We start from the raw sequence: 17,049 nt of genomic DNA, 5'->3' as shown, positions 1-17,049 counted from the left end.
ATCAACCCCAATCCAACAAAAACAAAACAGAGGAACCAAAATTTAAACAAAAATGTTTGAATATAAATTGTATGGATTTTATATGCAATTTATTTGTTGCATTTTCCATTTTAACTAAAAGCTGTCCTAAGATCTTGAACACTCTAAGAAAATGAAACAAAAGACAGCCTCCATGTACCAAGTCTTTAGTTAGTTGGTGATTGTGTGCATTGAAGTAAGATTCAGTGTTCTGTTTTCTGAAAGAGGAATTGTACCAAAACTACTTTATCAGAAATGTTTGGCCCAGATTTCTTATATAATTCTTGTTCTTTCACTCTTTATATTGTGTCCAGCCTCATATCCACAATCCTTAGTGACATCAAACTTTTGTGGAGGGGTTCTGGTTACAGTTCCATGGCACAATGATCCTGAATGGAAAAGAAAATATCTCGGGAACAGTCGTGACAGAGTTTGTGTTGCTTGGCTTCTCTAGTTTGCAGAAGATGCAGCTGCCACTGTTCTGCATCTTCCTGGTCATGTATACATTATCATTAATTGGCAATGCTCTGGTCATCCTCATAATCCGCCTTGACTGCCGCCTTCACATGCCCATGTACTATTTTCTGAGCAAACTCTCCTGGCTGGAGATTATCATCACCACCACAGTCACACCTAAGATGCTAAGCCTCCTCATCACAAAGAAAAAAACCATCTCCTTTTTTGGATGTGCTATCCAGATAACACTGTACTTCCTTTGTGGGACCACAGAAGTTCTCCTGCTTGGGGCCATGTCTGTGGATCGTTACTTAGCCATCTGTAACCCACTGCGCTACACGGCCATAATGAGTAGCCAGGTCTGCATGCTGATGATGCTCTTCTGTTGGTTTGGAGGCTTCATTTGTGTAGCTCTTGGTATCATCTTCAAGTCGGGACTACCTTATTGTGGCCCCAATGTCATCGATCATTTCTTCTGCGACACAGCCCCGTTGACACAGTTACTCTGTGCAGACACCACCCTGGTTGAAAATATTGAATTTGCCTCATCTTGTTTCACACTCCTGAGCTCCGTCTCTGTGACAGCCATCTCCTACCTCTGCATCATTGTTACTGTCATCAGGATGCCCTCAGCCCAAGGTAGGAAGAAAGCCTTCAGCACCTGCAGTTCTCATATCACTGTGGCCTCTCTCTATTATGGCAGCTCCATATTCATCTATGTCAGGCCAGCTGGAAACTCTTCTATGGATTTTAATAAGGTAGCCACTATTCTTAACACTGTGGTTACTCCTTTACTTAATCCAATTATCTATAGCTTTAGAAATAAAGTAGTCAAGGATGTGCTAAAAGATGCAGTGAAGAAAATTGGTGCAATATTTAGGAAAACAGTTGATTAAGCACTTGCTTTCCCAAACATCATGGATTGAACTCGTGACCCCTTAGTACCCTTGATCTTAATATAGTAACCTTTCTGATCTGCCTTCTCCATTGTCATGCCTTCCCAAGTATTCATTCAGCTAGAAGAGACTGATAAGGCCTTTGGACAATAAATATCATATGTTCAGTGGCTGCTTTCTTCAGTTCTCTCTTCTTTTTCTCTACAGACAGAGATTCTGCACCAGCAAAATGAGAAGGCTGCAGTGTAGGAACTTAAATGTGTATGAGTAATTCATTTGTAAACTGAGCAGGCAGGGTCAACAGGATAGAGGAAACAGGAATGTTTTGAAGGAATATTGATGGAGGGGATGAACAAACTGTACCCCAGGGCAGACTTCTGTAATCTTTCATAAAATGGCACCCTGCACAAGGCCAGAATTCAGCACCACAAAAGAGATATTCATGTCTTTTTTTCAGCTGCAACTTGCGAGAACTCTGTTTTGGTATCTCTCAAGTGCCCGCCATTGCCATTATAAGAGAACAAGCTTTCATTCATTCATTCTTTCATTCAGCTAGGTGTTTATGGTCAGTGTTTGAAATTCCCATTGTTCTAGGTGTATTTTGCTACAGGGAATTTCATTAGATTGAGCAGTTTCTGATCTCTGTATGCAGTGCTGTGCCTAAGATTTCAGATTAAAACTGCAGAGTGGGAGGAAAGGAGAACCTTTTTCTGCCTTCCCACTTCCAGCTACTCTCTGTAGGCTGGAGAAGAGACCCTCTTAAGAATATTAGGGGAAGGACTAGATCATGGGAAAAATGAACATAATATTTTAGCTGCAGTTCATTCATTTTCAGCTTTGTATTCTTCTTATAAAAAAGTGTGCCTAGACATTCTGTTGTGCCCATAACCTAGGTTTATGGTGCCATTAGCTCATAGCTTTCATCTGTGAAGCTGTGTAATTTATCTATTTGCCTACCTTAATCAGATAGCATAAGGTTATAACACAATATCAGGTCTCCCAATAGCATACAGCATCAACTTTAATACTTCACCTCTCAGTTTTTTTATTCTAGACAGCTGCAAATCTCAGAATAGGGTGTTCTAGTCTGACTTCTGTATAACTTACTGTCACATAGATTGATAAAACACCAACCTCATTTTCTCCCAAGGTGAGATAGGAGCCTTCTCCCATAATAACCCATTTAAGAACCATGAATTGATTAGGAAGACAATAATGTAAAAAAATGGATACACTATATGATGTGCAGACATACGCCAATATATTCATTTTGTTGTGTTTTTATTATGTTGGAAGCCACCCAGAGTGGCTGAGGCAATCCAGTTAGATGGGTGGGGTATAAGCACTAAATTGCTGTTGTTTTCAATTATTTGTATGACTAGTTTAAAAGTTCATTCAATTCCATGGGTTGAATGCTGGTGGGGATTTATTCTGCTTCAGTTCCCTCCCTCCTTTGTTCTGGTTTCTTTCTCCTTTATGTACCATCTCACTCCATCTCCCCTCCTGAAGTCAGAACTATGCTTTTAAATATTCTTATATTCATATAAGACAATGCGATATATTTTATTCAAATTCTGTTAAATGATGACATAATATATGCAAAAAAGTGTGAAAATCTTTTCATTATTTGTATCTCTGCTTCTTTGTAAAATGTTATGTAATTTCTGGGTATGATGAGTTATAGTCACTAACTAAAGGGACGATATTCCAGTAAATGTCAGGAATGCTTCTGTCACAAAACATGTGATTGACATCGTAACATGACCCAGTGTGGTATAGTGCTTAAGAGCGGTAGTCTCGTAATCTGGTGAACCGGGTTCCCCTTCCCTCTCCTCCACATGCAGCTGCTGGGTGACCTTGGGCTAGTCACACTTCTTTGAAGTCTCTCAGCCCCACTCACCTCACAGAGTGTTTGTTGTGGGGGAGGAAGGGAAAGGAGAATGTTAGCCGCTTTGAGACTCCTTTGGGTAGTGATAAAGCGGGATATCAAATCCACTAACAGCTGACATTCACAGATTTCATCAGGGGTTTAATACTTTTTCATTTAAATTTATTCATTTAAATTTCATTTAAATTACATTGACTCTCATCAAATTTCTTTCTTATAATGTGTATGCAAACATAGGGGAAGGAAAATGGAAACCTATTTAAAATCAATAACTTTAAAAAATATTTCTAAATCCATTCCATGTCACCTTTATATGCATGAAGGAAGAATGAGGACAAACACACATGGACCACTTCAGATTTCCTTAATAGAGTCAAACATTAATGTATTATTAGGCTATTTTAGTTCATTTTGATGATACAGTGGTATCTCGGGTTACAGACGCTTCAGGTTACAGATGCCACAAACCCATAAAAAGTACCTCGGGTTAAGAACTTTGCTTCAGGATGAGAACAGAAATTGCGCGGCAGTGCGGCAGCAGTGGGAGGCCACATTAGCTAAAGTGGTACCTCAGGTTAAGAACAGTTTCAGGTTAAGAACAGACCTCCAGAACGAATGAAGTTCTTAATCCGAGGTACCACTGTATTTGGTCTCCTAGCTCCCTCAAGAGTGGTGAGGCTCCAACATTATTTTCTACAACCTCAAATATGTTCTGCATTCATTCAAAGCACTGAATTATTTGTTTTAGTCCCTGTGGGATTAATTAATATACCCCAACTTCATTACTATTCTATAAGGACAGTTAGTTCATTAAAATGTGTTGTATTAAGATCCTCCATAACTCTCCTAACAAAAAAAGGTTATTTTGAAACCTGCTGATCATCAATAGAAAATGACCAAAACCAATTCAGCTGATAGTAACAATAAGAATATTCCACCAACCCTAATTTAAACATATAAATATTGACATTTCATAAGTGAAAATAAAGCCTATAATTTTCCGCAGCATTCATATTATTTAATGTCGGATCCAGGTTGGCCCAAGTAGTCTCTCATATGTGGCTAACAGAATGAATGAGCCAATTACATGTATGAATTTTTGGAATTTGCATTTTGCATTTTGGAAACAGAAGTTATTGAATTACTGAACTGGCCATTACCTTTGTCTAGTCAGGGAGGAAACAAACAAAAATCCATTCCAAAAGAAAAAGAAAGTTGTGGTGTACTATGGGCTGATGTAAGATAGCTGTACCTCTGAGAGCGTCTATTTATTTCTACACTCCAAAAGTGGAGACCAAACAACATCTGTAAATGAATTCCTAAATCCTTGAGCACTGATCATCTGTTTTTAAAGCTCAATGAAGGAAAGATTTCAGCTTAGAATTCCAAACCAGTAAAGAACTCACATGAGTATCTCAGAAGAAATATATGACCCAAGCTACTAACTTCTACTTCATTCTCCTTCCTAAGTACTTCTTGCTGTTCAGTTCAGGCTTCATGACAATTATATAACATTTAGGAAAAAAGATACAGCCCAATAATCCAGCACTAGATGCTAAAATGGAGAAGATCTCCACAGCCACCATGTATTTTCCCTTTGTGCTCAGGTAAGTTGGCACAAAGGAGATCCACACACTGCAAAACATCAACATGCTGAAAGTGATGAACTTGGCTTCATTGAAAGTGCTGGGCAATGCCCTAGCAAGAAAAGCCACAACAAAGCTGACAAGAGCCAGAAACCCCAGGTACCCAAGAACAGAATAAAACATAGGGACAGACCCTTCATTACATTCAACCACAATTTCTTTAGTCAAAGTGTCCATGTCCAAATGTGGGAATGGGGGAGCAGTACAGAGCCACACAGTACAAAGAGCTCCTTGAATGAAGGAACAGGAGAAAACAATAGAAGCTGCCAGTCTTTTCCCCACCCAGTTCCTTATCCTGGATCCTGGTTTTGTGGCGATGAATGCTAAAACCACTGTGATGGTTTTTGCCAGCACAGAAGAAACAGCCACAGTGAAAATGATGCCAAAAGCTGTTTGCCTTAGGAGGCAGGTTACTTTCTGCGGCCTTCCAAAGAACAACAAGGAGCAGAGGAAGCAAAGCAAAAGGGCAATGAGCAGAGTGTATGTGAGACCACGATTGTTGGCTTTAACAAGGGGAGTTTCCTTGTATTTAATGAATATTTTAAGCACCAAAGCAGTAATCACAGAAAATGAAAATGCCATGAAAGCTAAAGTGATGCTCAAATTTTCATCATAGGACAGAAAGTGTGACATCTTGGGGAGACATCCATCTTGTTCTTCATTTGGATACTGATCTTCTGGGCATTTTATACATTTGTCCATCTCTGGGGACAAAACATACAATCACAAATCAATTCAATGAAACTAGCACAATTGCCCATATATGTAGAGGAAAAGGCATGATCACAACTCAGTCAATGAAACTAGCACATGGGTAGATATCTGAACTATACAGAATACTGGAAAAGCAATGTTCACAATCATACAGAAAGAGACTTCTACGTGTACATATGCCTACAAAATTCCCATATCTAAATATAAGGTTTAACACTGCAAGCTTTATCATCTAAATCCACACAAACAGCAGATTGTAATATGAGAGGTAATAAACCAGGGATGGAAGTTGAGGGATGTCAGTAGGGAAAGGGGGAAAGTGAAACTTGAATGTAATGTAATGATTGCAGATATTGTTGTAAGAGAAAAAACTCAATAAAAATGATTAAAAAATAAAATAAATCCACACAAACGTAACTGACCCACTGGTGATGAGGGGGGATAACATGGTTGACGCTTGCCTTTTGGATTAGAAATCTTCCCTTCTGCACATGGGTCACAATCGTAGCAACAGAATGGCTCCCCCTCCTTCTTTTTTCTCACAAACCCTGGATGACACACGTTATTACACACAGAAGAAGGTGGTGTCTATTCAGAAATGCAATGAAGGAAAGGGCTAGTATACTGAGGGTGTGCATCAATTGGTTGTGTGCTATCTAGATTACAAGGCAAATAGGATTGGTCTGAGTTTTTCTCATGCCCAAATTGAGGGTGTATTGAGCTGGATCATGAATGCTCTAATGGTCTGAGTCACTCTGGTACTAGGTTGCATAAAAATTGCCACATTTCTAAAGCAAGGGCTGCGTTGTTTTTCACATGGATATACTGTATTTTGTATTTGTTTTCAACCACCATCATTATCTCTTTGCAAGGGGGAACATAGGAAAGAATCATAGGAATCTGCCATTTACTGATAGATACTTTGATCCATCTAGTTCAGTCTTGTCTTCTGCCTGCGTACAAAACAGATGATCTACCGATAAGCTATGGCTCTTCCTCATAGAGAGATCTATCCCAGCAAAAAGTAGCTGTATTCCCAAAACTCCTTGGGGGTAGGAAGAAGCCCACCCACACCAATGATTCTTGGAATAGCAGGGTTTTTACTGGGCCATGACATTTTCACCACCCAACTCTTTCATGAGGATCAATGACCTCTTTTGACCACCACCCCTTCCCCTATGGGATTCAGTGAAGCAATAACTTTTTTCCATGGTGAAGAGGCTGTATCTGCAAAATACAGATACTAGATAATCTTGTGACTGGTGCACACCTGTTGTATATTCTTATCTCCATGGATCAATCACATTGAAAGTAATGGCATAAGAGAGGATACAGGTTCGATGCAAAATAAGTTCATCATTTCTGGGTCAAGAGATGTGCTCTTCTACAATGCACATTACACAAAGTTTCTTTTTTTAAAAAAACATTATTTATTACTTTTAAACCTTACAAAAAAGAAGAAAGAGAAAAGAAAAAAAGAAGCAAAAGAAAGAAAAAACAATACAATACAATATATAAACAATACACAACGCAACATTAACACATTAGACTAAACAAAACAGAGCAAAAACAATTTAAAAACATACATCATACCATTTCAATGCCTTATCTTCCATTCCCTTGTTTCATCGACCTCCTCTCACCTCCCTTTTTGTATTCCACTTCTATTAATTGTTTCAGCAATTCCTTTCCATCTTTCTCTATTTTCTGTCATATAATTATCTTAACTTATTTTAGCCTTATTTTCCATTAATACTATAATACTTATTTATGCTTAACTCCTTATAACATTTCTACTAAAGCCATATAATTTCATTCCAACATTTTTCTGACACTCATTAATTTTACAGTACTTCTATAAATAAAGTTTAATTTTTTTCCAATCTTCTTCCACCATCTCTTCTCCCTGGTCTCGGATTCTGCCAGTCATTTCCGTCAATTCCATATAGTCCATCAACCTGGTGATCTTCTGTCCGAGGCGCTTAACTCTTTTCCAAGTCCCTTCTGCAGATCTTCTTTATGTTTATACACGCACTTTACTTTGTCTTCTGCTGATCTTGTTCTTAATTTCATTCCTTTGATACTGAAGAGTAGATCTTGGGGAAGCTCCGACCTAGCAATGTTTTTATTCCTTCTTGACAGGTCAGCCAAATCTCCGTAGTTAAAACTAAAATCCAAAAGATATTTCAGGACGTGTTTCAAAATCCCTCCAAATCTGAAAGTCCCCACAGCTCCAATCTCCTCCTGACCCAGGTCCAGGTCCCAAAGGTCAGTAAATGCCTGCATGAGGTGATCTATCCAACTTTCCTTCTCCAGTCCAAGCAGGGCTCCAATCCTCAAAATCTGACTTTCTCTGAATTCAATCATAGAAGGCAACAACTTATAGTCATCAGATTGCCTCTGTAAGGCTGGGGCTCTCTCCCTCTCCACTTGTATTACTTTAGGTTCAACAACAACAACTTTCTCCCTCGTCTTCTCCCCAGTTTGCCATGTCAAAGTAGATTCCTGTATCGATTCCTGAATAGTTTCTGTATAGATGTTCACTTTTTGTCCCAAATTAGTCACTTTTTGTCCTAAGTTATCAATTTTGATAGTCATCAGATCCGTCTTCTTGTGGAGCTGTTCCAATGAATCACTTATCTTACATAATGCAATCACTAAGGCTTCTTCTGTCGACATTCTTAACCGATCCAAGGTCAATCCCTGGTTCTCACGGTTTTTTATCTTGCAGCTGGAGATTCCACCAGCTCATCACTTGTAACAATTTCAAAGGCTCCCTCTAGAGGGAAACAATTTCTATTTGTATCAATCCTTTTAAGCACAGTTCAAGCAATAAAATTAGTTTCAATTTTCAGTTACTTTTACTCCTTTTTAAACGCAGAAGGAGACAATGGAAACAATGTATTTCTCTTATTTAACTAGCTGTCAACAAACGTTTTATTCACAGTCAGTCTTACTAGCAGCCCATTTCCAGGTTCAGAGCGGTGGTAATTTAACTTTCTTCACTCTCTCCTGCAGGCTTACGCGATCCAAAATTCCCCCCCCCTCTTCTCCTGCTTCCAAGGGGGGTTTAATGATTTTAGCCGATGGAAGTTTAATCCTTTACAGAGGACTTTCCAAGACTTTAGCTTGCAAGCTCTTTGCTTCAATCTATTTACAAAAGGGGAAGGCGGACTTCCTGTTTGAAACCTCCCCATTTCGGTGCCAAATTAAGATGTTTAAAAATCCAATTTTCCTTTCTACTCACGGGTAGTTGTTTAGGATCAAATTGTCCACAGGAAAAAGTCAGTGCTCTCCGGCAACAGCAGTGCGGCTTCACTCCGTGAAAGAAGCAGTCAATTCAAAGCACCGCACCGCTCACCCCACGTCGCTCCGGATCCCCGAAACTGGGTCTCCCCGCGAGTAGGGGAGGCGCAAAAGGTGCCAGCCAAATCCCACGTTCACAGGCTTCTCCCGCCTGTGATTTTTAGTGGGTCTCCGCCTTCGCCGTGGCAGCCAGACCCTGATTTCCACGGAGCAAATTCCTCCCGATCAGAGGAATTCCACCTTTGCCAGAGGCGCCAACCCGGAAGTCCTTCTGCACATTACACAAAGTTTCACTGTCCTAATGTTTGCTCCATTGAGGCCGTATAGAAGGCTAGTGACTTATATGACAAGGGACAAATGAAACACGAACTATTCTATATATTCCCCTTCTAGTTATTTCTAGCTTAATAAATATTTCAATGCAGTTCACATCTTTAAAAATCCCTAAAGACTAAAATATGTGTTATAAATGAATAGCTTAAAGAAATACATTTTCCTTTTTTTTCATTTTAAGAGAAAATGTGTTTAAATGTGTTCCTTGGGCTTTTTAACATTGCAAATTAATCAGAAATAGCCAGATCAAACTAGGAGTGGTGCTCTGGACTGATAATGACCCTCACTCTGTGCTGAACCTCCTGCCCCATTGCTCTTCAGGACATGTATGTTCTCTATTTACATTTTAAAGAATATGTGCATTAATTGCATTCTAACCATTAACATCATACTCAGTTTGGCCCACTAACCTCATATGGTAAGCATGTTCTCTAAGAGGAACAAGCCAAAACTTCATTGATTCCATGTCCTACATTACTCCACTAGGCTTCAACACAGTGTTTGAATAAAGGACATAACAGTTTGCAAAATATTACTTTATTACATACCAATAGTTCACAACATTTCCTATGCTGGGTTGAAGACAGGTGCTCTGTACTCTCCACAGAGATCTACTTTAAATTGTTAAAATTAATTATTTGGAAATCTCTCAGGTGAATGAACTGTGAATGAGTGTTTCCATATGTTTTAAAGTGAAAATTTCCCATAAGTTAGTATTTTCAAATATATTTGTAAACCACCTTAAAGACCTAGATGATTGGATATAAATCTGGCAAATAAATAAATACATTGAGGATTCATACTAGAATATTCACTGATATTTTGTACCTGAAACCAAATGTCAGACCATACCTGGTTAAACACTTTGTGCCATGTGATGATCTCTTCGTTAATGGTGAACTGTCTGCCTCCCCATGGACCCATCCTCCCTACTTTCACCTTCATGAAAGATCGATTTGGGAAAGTAATCCAGTTTATAATATCAAATCCACTTTCTAATTCACCTTTTTCATTCAGAGACATCTGATCTCCAATGCTGTTATTAAAAGAGATGCTCCTCAAGAAATGATGAAGCTAAATTTGAAGAGGTAAAATCATTTAAAAAACTAAATAAATAAGAGACAACCATAAAAATATTTTTACATCATTCAATTTTTGGGGGGTCATACCTGTAGTCCACTTTTCTAATACAAGACAAATTAACAATAGTTACAATCAAAAGTATGTGCCAATGAGAAGATTTAGTTGAGACGTGAATCAGTGCTTTGCAATGTAGTTTGATTCAGTCTGAACTGATTTGGAGGCTTCTCCATTAACTCAGGAAATGGGGGCAGCTGCCTCATTTTTCTGTCCTCCATTCACTTCTTGGAAATAAAAAAAAACACTACATAGAATTTATTTTCCTTTTAACAAAAATAGATGTAATTTGAACAGCACATGAATTTATCCACAACCTTTGTGCTAGGCACCTCTTACACTGATTTTGGGGTAGAAGGAACAGAAAGGGGACATACTTTCCTGGGTAAGATTGTTCTGTCTAACTATAAGCTTGACCTGCCAGTGAGAAACCCCACTCTGCCATCTGCTCTTTCTTCCCCCACCATCCCACCCTGGTATCAGGTAAGCTTGGAGCAGGAAGGAAACTGAATCTGATTAGAAAGCCTCATCCTTATCTCCTTTGTCAGTTGTGGGCCAATTTTAGCAGGTTGCTGGGAATGAACACCTGTCAATCAGCCGACATCACACTGACAGCAGGTATTGATTGTTAGGACTACAAAGCACCATTCAGGGCTTCCAAAGAGCCTCGTGTGGTACTTTAAAACACTGCTGATCAGTTGAGGTTTACAGTTATTGTCTATCAGCTGATCAGCTGTGATGTTGAACCTGCTTTCTGCAGAGATTGGCTGTATGTTTGAGTTCCCCACAAGGAACTCAGTCACACAACCAATCCAACATGCTCAAAGCTGATAGGTAGCAACTTAGCTGATAGGTAGCGGCTAGGTAGCAACTTAACCCTGCTTTCTGTAGGGATCAGCTTCACAACAAGGAATTCTGACACTTAGCCATTCCAACCACATATCTATCTGGGGGAAAACTGGGAAATAAAAGCTAGGTGTTTGGTGCTGTGGTTAACACAGTATTTAAACATAAAGGCAGCTGGCTGGGAGGCTGCCTGCTCTTGATGGGGTTATATTCCTTCTGAAGGATCAGGTACATAGCTTGGAGGTATTTCTGTATCCTCTGCTGTCACTTGAGTGAGGCTCAGGTGGCCTCGGTGGTGCAGAGTGCCTTCCATCAGCTTCAGCTTGTGGCCCAGCCTAACTTTTGTTGTCTATGCTCTGGTAACCTCTAGGCTAGATTACTGCAACACATTAAATATAGGGCTGCCTCTGAAGATGGTGTGGAAGCTTCCACTGGTGCAGAATTCAGCAACCAGCTTGCTCACAGGGGCAAGACTCTTTGAGCATATGACACCAATCCTGACCTGACTTCGCTGGCTGCCACTTGTCTTCTAGGCCCAAGTCAAAGTGCTGACTTATAAAGACTTAAATGGCTCAGGACTGTACTACCTCGAGGACTGCCTCTCCCCATATAAACCACCCTGGGACATGCATTCATAATATGAGGCACTTATTCATGTGCCTTCTCCACCACGAGAGATCCGGAGGGAGACAACATGAAAATGGGCCTTTTCTGTAGTGGCTTCCTATTTGTGAAATGCTCTTCCCAGGGAGGTTCATCTAATGACTTCTCTTTCTCTCTCTCTCTCTCTATATATAGACGCCAGGCGAAAACGTTCCCATTCAACTAGGCATTGGGCTGATGGATACTCCAAAGGCTTTTAAATATATTTGTGGGAAGGACTGCGGTTATTGTTTCATTATTTTTGTATTATTTATTTACTTCTGTTTTTATCTTGTGTTTTATTCTGAGAAGCACACTGAGGGGCGGTATATAAAATTCAAATAAATGTATTGCTATGGAAGAGATTGAAACCCAGCAATCTACTTCCCCCTCTAAGCCACAAGGTAATGGTGTTTTGGATGAAATAAATATATATTAGCTAGGGTCAGCCCATCTCATTTTGCCATCTGACGCAAAACAAGCATGTGGCACCCAACCCCATTGCCCAACAAAGCCTCACTTACTGGGGTCTTGCAGCAGTGGTAAAAGTGGGTGTGGAGCTCGCAGAACTGCGGCCCCATAGGATTCAACCACCAGAGTTGTCTGCCTCAGGCCAGCCATGTATTACACATTTTCTCATGATTGTCAAAATGCTTTGCTTAATTAAAAATTACCTGCCATGGTTGTGAGTTTGGAAGTGCTGCCACTGCTTTGTGCTTGAGATTTAATACATACATTGCATGTAAAGCATGGGCTAACACGTAGGCAGCGTTGTATATACTGTAGCTTTGGGGAGTCATGCTCATTTGAAAAAATGGTCCTGGAAGGCTCTCCAGCTTTTCCTGACCGGTGCAAGTTCCATTGCTCTCTTCAGACTCCTGGGAATCTGGAAGTAAGCAGTCAAAAGCCTGCTGCCAAAAGTCCTTGATAAAACTGTCTCCACTGAGTGAGTAAGGATTTAAAGGCTGAAGGAAATATTGAAATTTCTCTATCTGATTGGTGTGAACAGCAAAAGACAAGGCTCCTTGAAAGACTTCTATACTCCAGTTTCTGTTAAACTGTAGTGCTGGGAAGTCCCACTCAGCTGTCAAGATCCATACTCTTCCTAAAGATGTCTCTACCATATTTACTGTTTGTATTTGATACAGCAAGAATATAAAACGAAATATAGCTGCAGTTTCTGCAAATACAATAACTGCTTTTGCTTTGTGATCTTTAACAAAGCCGGCTATATCCCCTGATGTATGGTACTCATTAAGCAAGTTGGAAAAGTCTGTCGGAGATGGCATTATGTCGGTGAAAGCCAAACAAAGGCCATTCTGGGAAAGCTTTGGAACCAAGGTCTGCACAAAATTCTCTCCTTTATCATTGTCCGATGTAACAATCCCAACCCATGTCCACTGGAAATGCAGAAGTAATTGGATAATCAAATGGTACTGATACTCCTCATTGGGAACCACACGGTAGATGAAAGGGAACTGGGTTTTCATACTCTGAGAAGGACCAAATAAGAAATAAGAGACCTACAAGAAAAGAAAAGAAAAACATATTGCTGAAAACAGATTAGAAGTGTAGTGTGCTTTCTGAGAGGCTGCTTTCTGGAGAAATATTATTGTTTTTCTCTCCCACATCAATTTCTCTCATTTTTAAGGGTTTTGAAACTGATTTGTCTACATTGCTTCATGGTATTCTAAAATATTATGACTATTAATAGCAGACTCTGCATCTTGCAGTGCTGAGGATCCTGAAAATGATTGGTTCCATTCCATTCCATAGTTCTAGGGCAAACACTGGACATGACACTCTAACTCATCCTTCAAGCAGTCCCCAAAGTATTTTGTAAAGGCAGCAATGTCTCTGTCCGAATTCTAGGATGTGAAAAGTAGAAATGATGAGAAGGCGTTTCTTGAGCTAAGTCAATACACCACTGTGAAAAACATATAGGATTCGCGACTCCTTGTGGGTAGGCACACAGGACAATCATTCACTGATTGGTATTCTTATCCTCTCTTCACTGTAAGGTCCCGGGTAAATTACAACATTGTGAAAATACAGTATTAAAATCAATTAGAACAGTAAGCCTGTTCCTACCCAGATAGGGCTTGAGAACATGTCAAACCTTTACAACAACTCCTTCTGCAAGGTTTGGGAGAGCTGTTTTCATTGGTTTGTTTGTTTGAGACTCTGTCCTGCCATGTGATGCCCAAAGTGTCCCTGATGCAGCACATGTAGAAGGCATTGAAGCATTGCTCCTGGTAGTTGTAAATTGCCCACAACTCACTTTTATAAAACAACACACAATCCTGGTAGACCTTCATCTTGATATTGGTAGTTAGAATCACATTCTCCCATACCCTTTTGGGGAGGTGAGTCGTGGCTAACTTGCCACTATGCTTGTTCAGTTCAGAATCGATTAAGAAATTGCTGGTGATGGAAGGACCCAATCTTCTTGTGAAGCTTAGATGGGAAGCCTATCTTGTTGAGCAGTGTGCAGAGTCCCTTTTGGCTGCCAAGGCCAAAGGCCTTCATTAGGTTTATGAAGGTGATGTAAAAGAGGCACCTGTGCTTTCGGCATTTTTCCTGCAGCTTACATAGTGAGAAAATCATGCTGATTGTTAACTTCTAACTTCTAAATAGTGATTCAGGAGAGACTTTGTCGGTGAGATAGAAATTTCTAATATAGCCTACTTTGTGTCTGCCCCTTTCTCTTACAGTTTACCACAAAAAGAGCACTGGAACAAGTTTAATGGCCTTAAATTCAAAGAACCGTCTTATCAGGCAAGATATACAACAATAAGTACATTCTCTCACACACACACTCAGCGTTCCTTTACAAGCATCTCCATGCCTCACAAACATACCTGAGGAATCTTATAGGGGCTTAAGATGGTAGCCATGCAAAGGGAGGTGTCAGAGTCAAGTCCCCCAATGACAGCTATTATATTCTTCTTTGTATCACACTGGTAGTTGGGTACCATTTCTTTCAATTTGAAAAGAAGGTTCAGTGTAGTCTGGTAGGTCATCTTTTCATTGAAGTAGCTGTCATAGATGTGTAATCCTAATGTAACATTTGGTAAGATCTTGGGATCCTCATTAATCTCCTTCACTGCAAACACCAAGGCTAGGACATGCTGGTAATATTTTGTCACTACACTGTAAAGAAAGCATAGGCCACATCACATCACAATAATGTTCCAGATATCATGAACTGCTTGCCATGTTCACATTGTTCTTCCACAGGCATCTGCTTTCTGGCATGCACATCAGTAGAGTATAAAGCTTTAGAATCAATCTACACACACAGCTTCAAAATCATGAAAAATGTAAGCAAAAATATTGTGGTGAGTTAATTGTTTTAAATTATTTTTTAGTATTGCAAGATGCTTTGTTTGGCTGATAAAAGGAGCACAGTTAGACTCATAGAATTGTAGAGACGGAAGGGACTCAGAGGGTTATGTAGTTCAATGCCCTGCAAGACAGAGCTTGTCAACCTTTTGTGAAGGTGGAATTGTGTCAAAGCATCCTTCAATCAGTTCTGCCTCCGTGTTCATATTTTAAAATCAGAATGTAGAGAAGGCAATGAAATAAATCCTGAAATAAAGAGTTGTAGGAAATCCAGAAATGGAAAGAACTAATAATAATTTTGTGCCATTTCATATATTCTTGAAATATCCCTGGAAGCAAAAACAAAAAGGTGAAGAGTATATGATATATAACAGAGTATTGCTGATAAGGAGGTCAGGTGGATATTTAGAAATCTATAGCGAAATGGCAGACTCCTAAACAACTGCCTATATTCACAGTAGACCCACTGGAATTAATGTACTAAAGTTTCTCAAATGCATTGATTCCAGTGATTCTTATCTGAGTATGACCAAACCTAGATATAACACTGTCTTTCTGTTATCTACCTGTGATTGTTAGAGTGTGACCATGAACATTTTTGGGAGTAAAATGATAATTTCCTTACAGGACATCTTCAATAAACATTAAATTGGGGTGTCGCTCGAAGGATATAGTGTCAAAAAAGGAGAAGAATTGTGAAAATATACTGCCAATGATGAGGTGACCTTGCTGATAATACTCATGTGGGATCTGGAGGGCATCTCTCATGTTGCAAGTAAAGGGAAGTGCCTTGCAATCAGTTAGGGGAAGAAACACCAACCATACGATCAATAGGCACACCAACAAGATCAGCATTACAACTGTAGGTGTGAATCTCTTTCTTCTGTAACAAAATCCACTGCTCCAACCTACTTCTTTAGTATACAATGTTCTGCTATTTAGAGCACACAGTCACAATGTCTCTACATTCTACTGGTTAATGGTGACACTTTGCATCCTATAAAACTCCCAGCAGTCTGCCACCCTGCAGTCTGAAAAACAAAGGCACGTTTCATACCTGTTTTCATCATGATTGCTTTTTATGAGAGTGGCCACTGAAAATACATGCCATCTTTGGCAAGGAAGAATATTGCCATAATTTTAGATAATTTTAGATAATTGCAGGGTTCATAATTAGGTCCCCAGTGCGTTCTGCTCATAGAGAGCAGAGCAGCTGAAGAAAACTTATTTATTAGTTGTAATCTCATAATTTTTGTTTATGGAGTCAGGTACAACACTAGGATGTGGTGTGGAATTATCCCCAGATAGCATGGACAATGGTGAATTTGGAAGACTCTCAGATGACCCAAGGAATACATGACCAGTCAGTGGGTTGTGGGTGGCGCTGTGGGTTAAACCACAGAGCCTAGGACTTGCTGATCAGAAGGTCAGCGGTTCGAATCCCCGCGACGGGGTGAGCTCCCGAAGAAAAAAGAGGAATACATGACCAGTTATAACCTAAAGCAGCTACACAAAAAATGCCACCGTGGAACTTGAAACAATTTCAATTTTGTGTTATTTGGAACTTCATATTTGGCCTCCTAGTGGCATATGATCACTAGGTTGCTATTTGCAACTTATTTCAATATGTGTCAATTATGTGCAAAGGAGCCTGTATATGCATGGTAGTGATTGTGTGGATTATTTGTCTTTTATGTTCCATGTTACATATTGGGAGAACCTTCTGCTCTATTGCTGTCAATCAGTTCTTCTGTGAAATCCCATCATTACTGAAGCTCTCCTCCTCTAACCTCTACCTGGTTGAAGTTGGGCTCCTTGTGCT

At 39.7% G+C, this 17,049-nt stretch overlaps 2 protein-coding genes across 2 annotated transcripts; one reads left to right on the top strand and one right to left on the bottom strand.

The window, feature by feature from the left end:
- Positions 1–401: 401 nt before the first annotated feature.
- Positions 402–1,370, top strand: LOC309326944 (olfactory receptor 6M1-like; the record flags this gene model as incomplete). Its single annotated transcript, XM_081835972.1, has 1 exon — positions 402–1,370. One exon carries the CDS (start codon positions 402–404, stop codon positions 1,368–1,370), a length of 969 nt encoding a protein of 322 aa, XP_081692098.1.
- Positions 1,371–4,706: 3,336 nt separating this feature from the next.
- LOC309326943 (vomeronasal type-2 receptor 26-like) lies at positions 4,707–15,995 on the bottom strand (the record flags this gene model as incomplete). Its single annotated transcript, XM_081835971.1, has 7 exons — positions 4,707–5,608; positions 6,080–6,206; positions 10,110–10,331; positions 10,427–10,441; positions 12,557–13,405; positions 14,744–15,035; positions 15,853–15,995. The coding sequence occupies 7 exons, from the start codon at positions 15,993–15,995 to the stop codon at positions 4,707–4,709; spliced, it is 2,550 nt and encodes an 849-aa protein (XP_081692097.1).
- Positions 15,996–17,049: the final 1,054 nt, after the last annotated feature.

The sequence above is a fragment of the Podarcis erhardii genome (genome assembly GCF_964252035.2).
Source record: "Podarcis erhardii genome assembly, chromosome: 13".
Taxonomy (NCBI): Eukaryota; Metazoa; Chordata; class Lepidosauria; order Squamata; family Lacertidae; genus Podarcis; species Podarcis erhardii.
The sequence above is the reverse complement of the archived record's forward strand: the minus strand, read 5'-3'. Positions and strand labels throughout refer to the sequence as shown.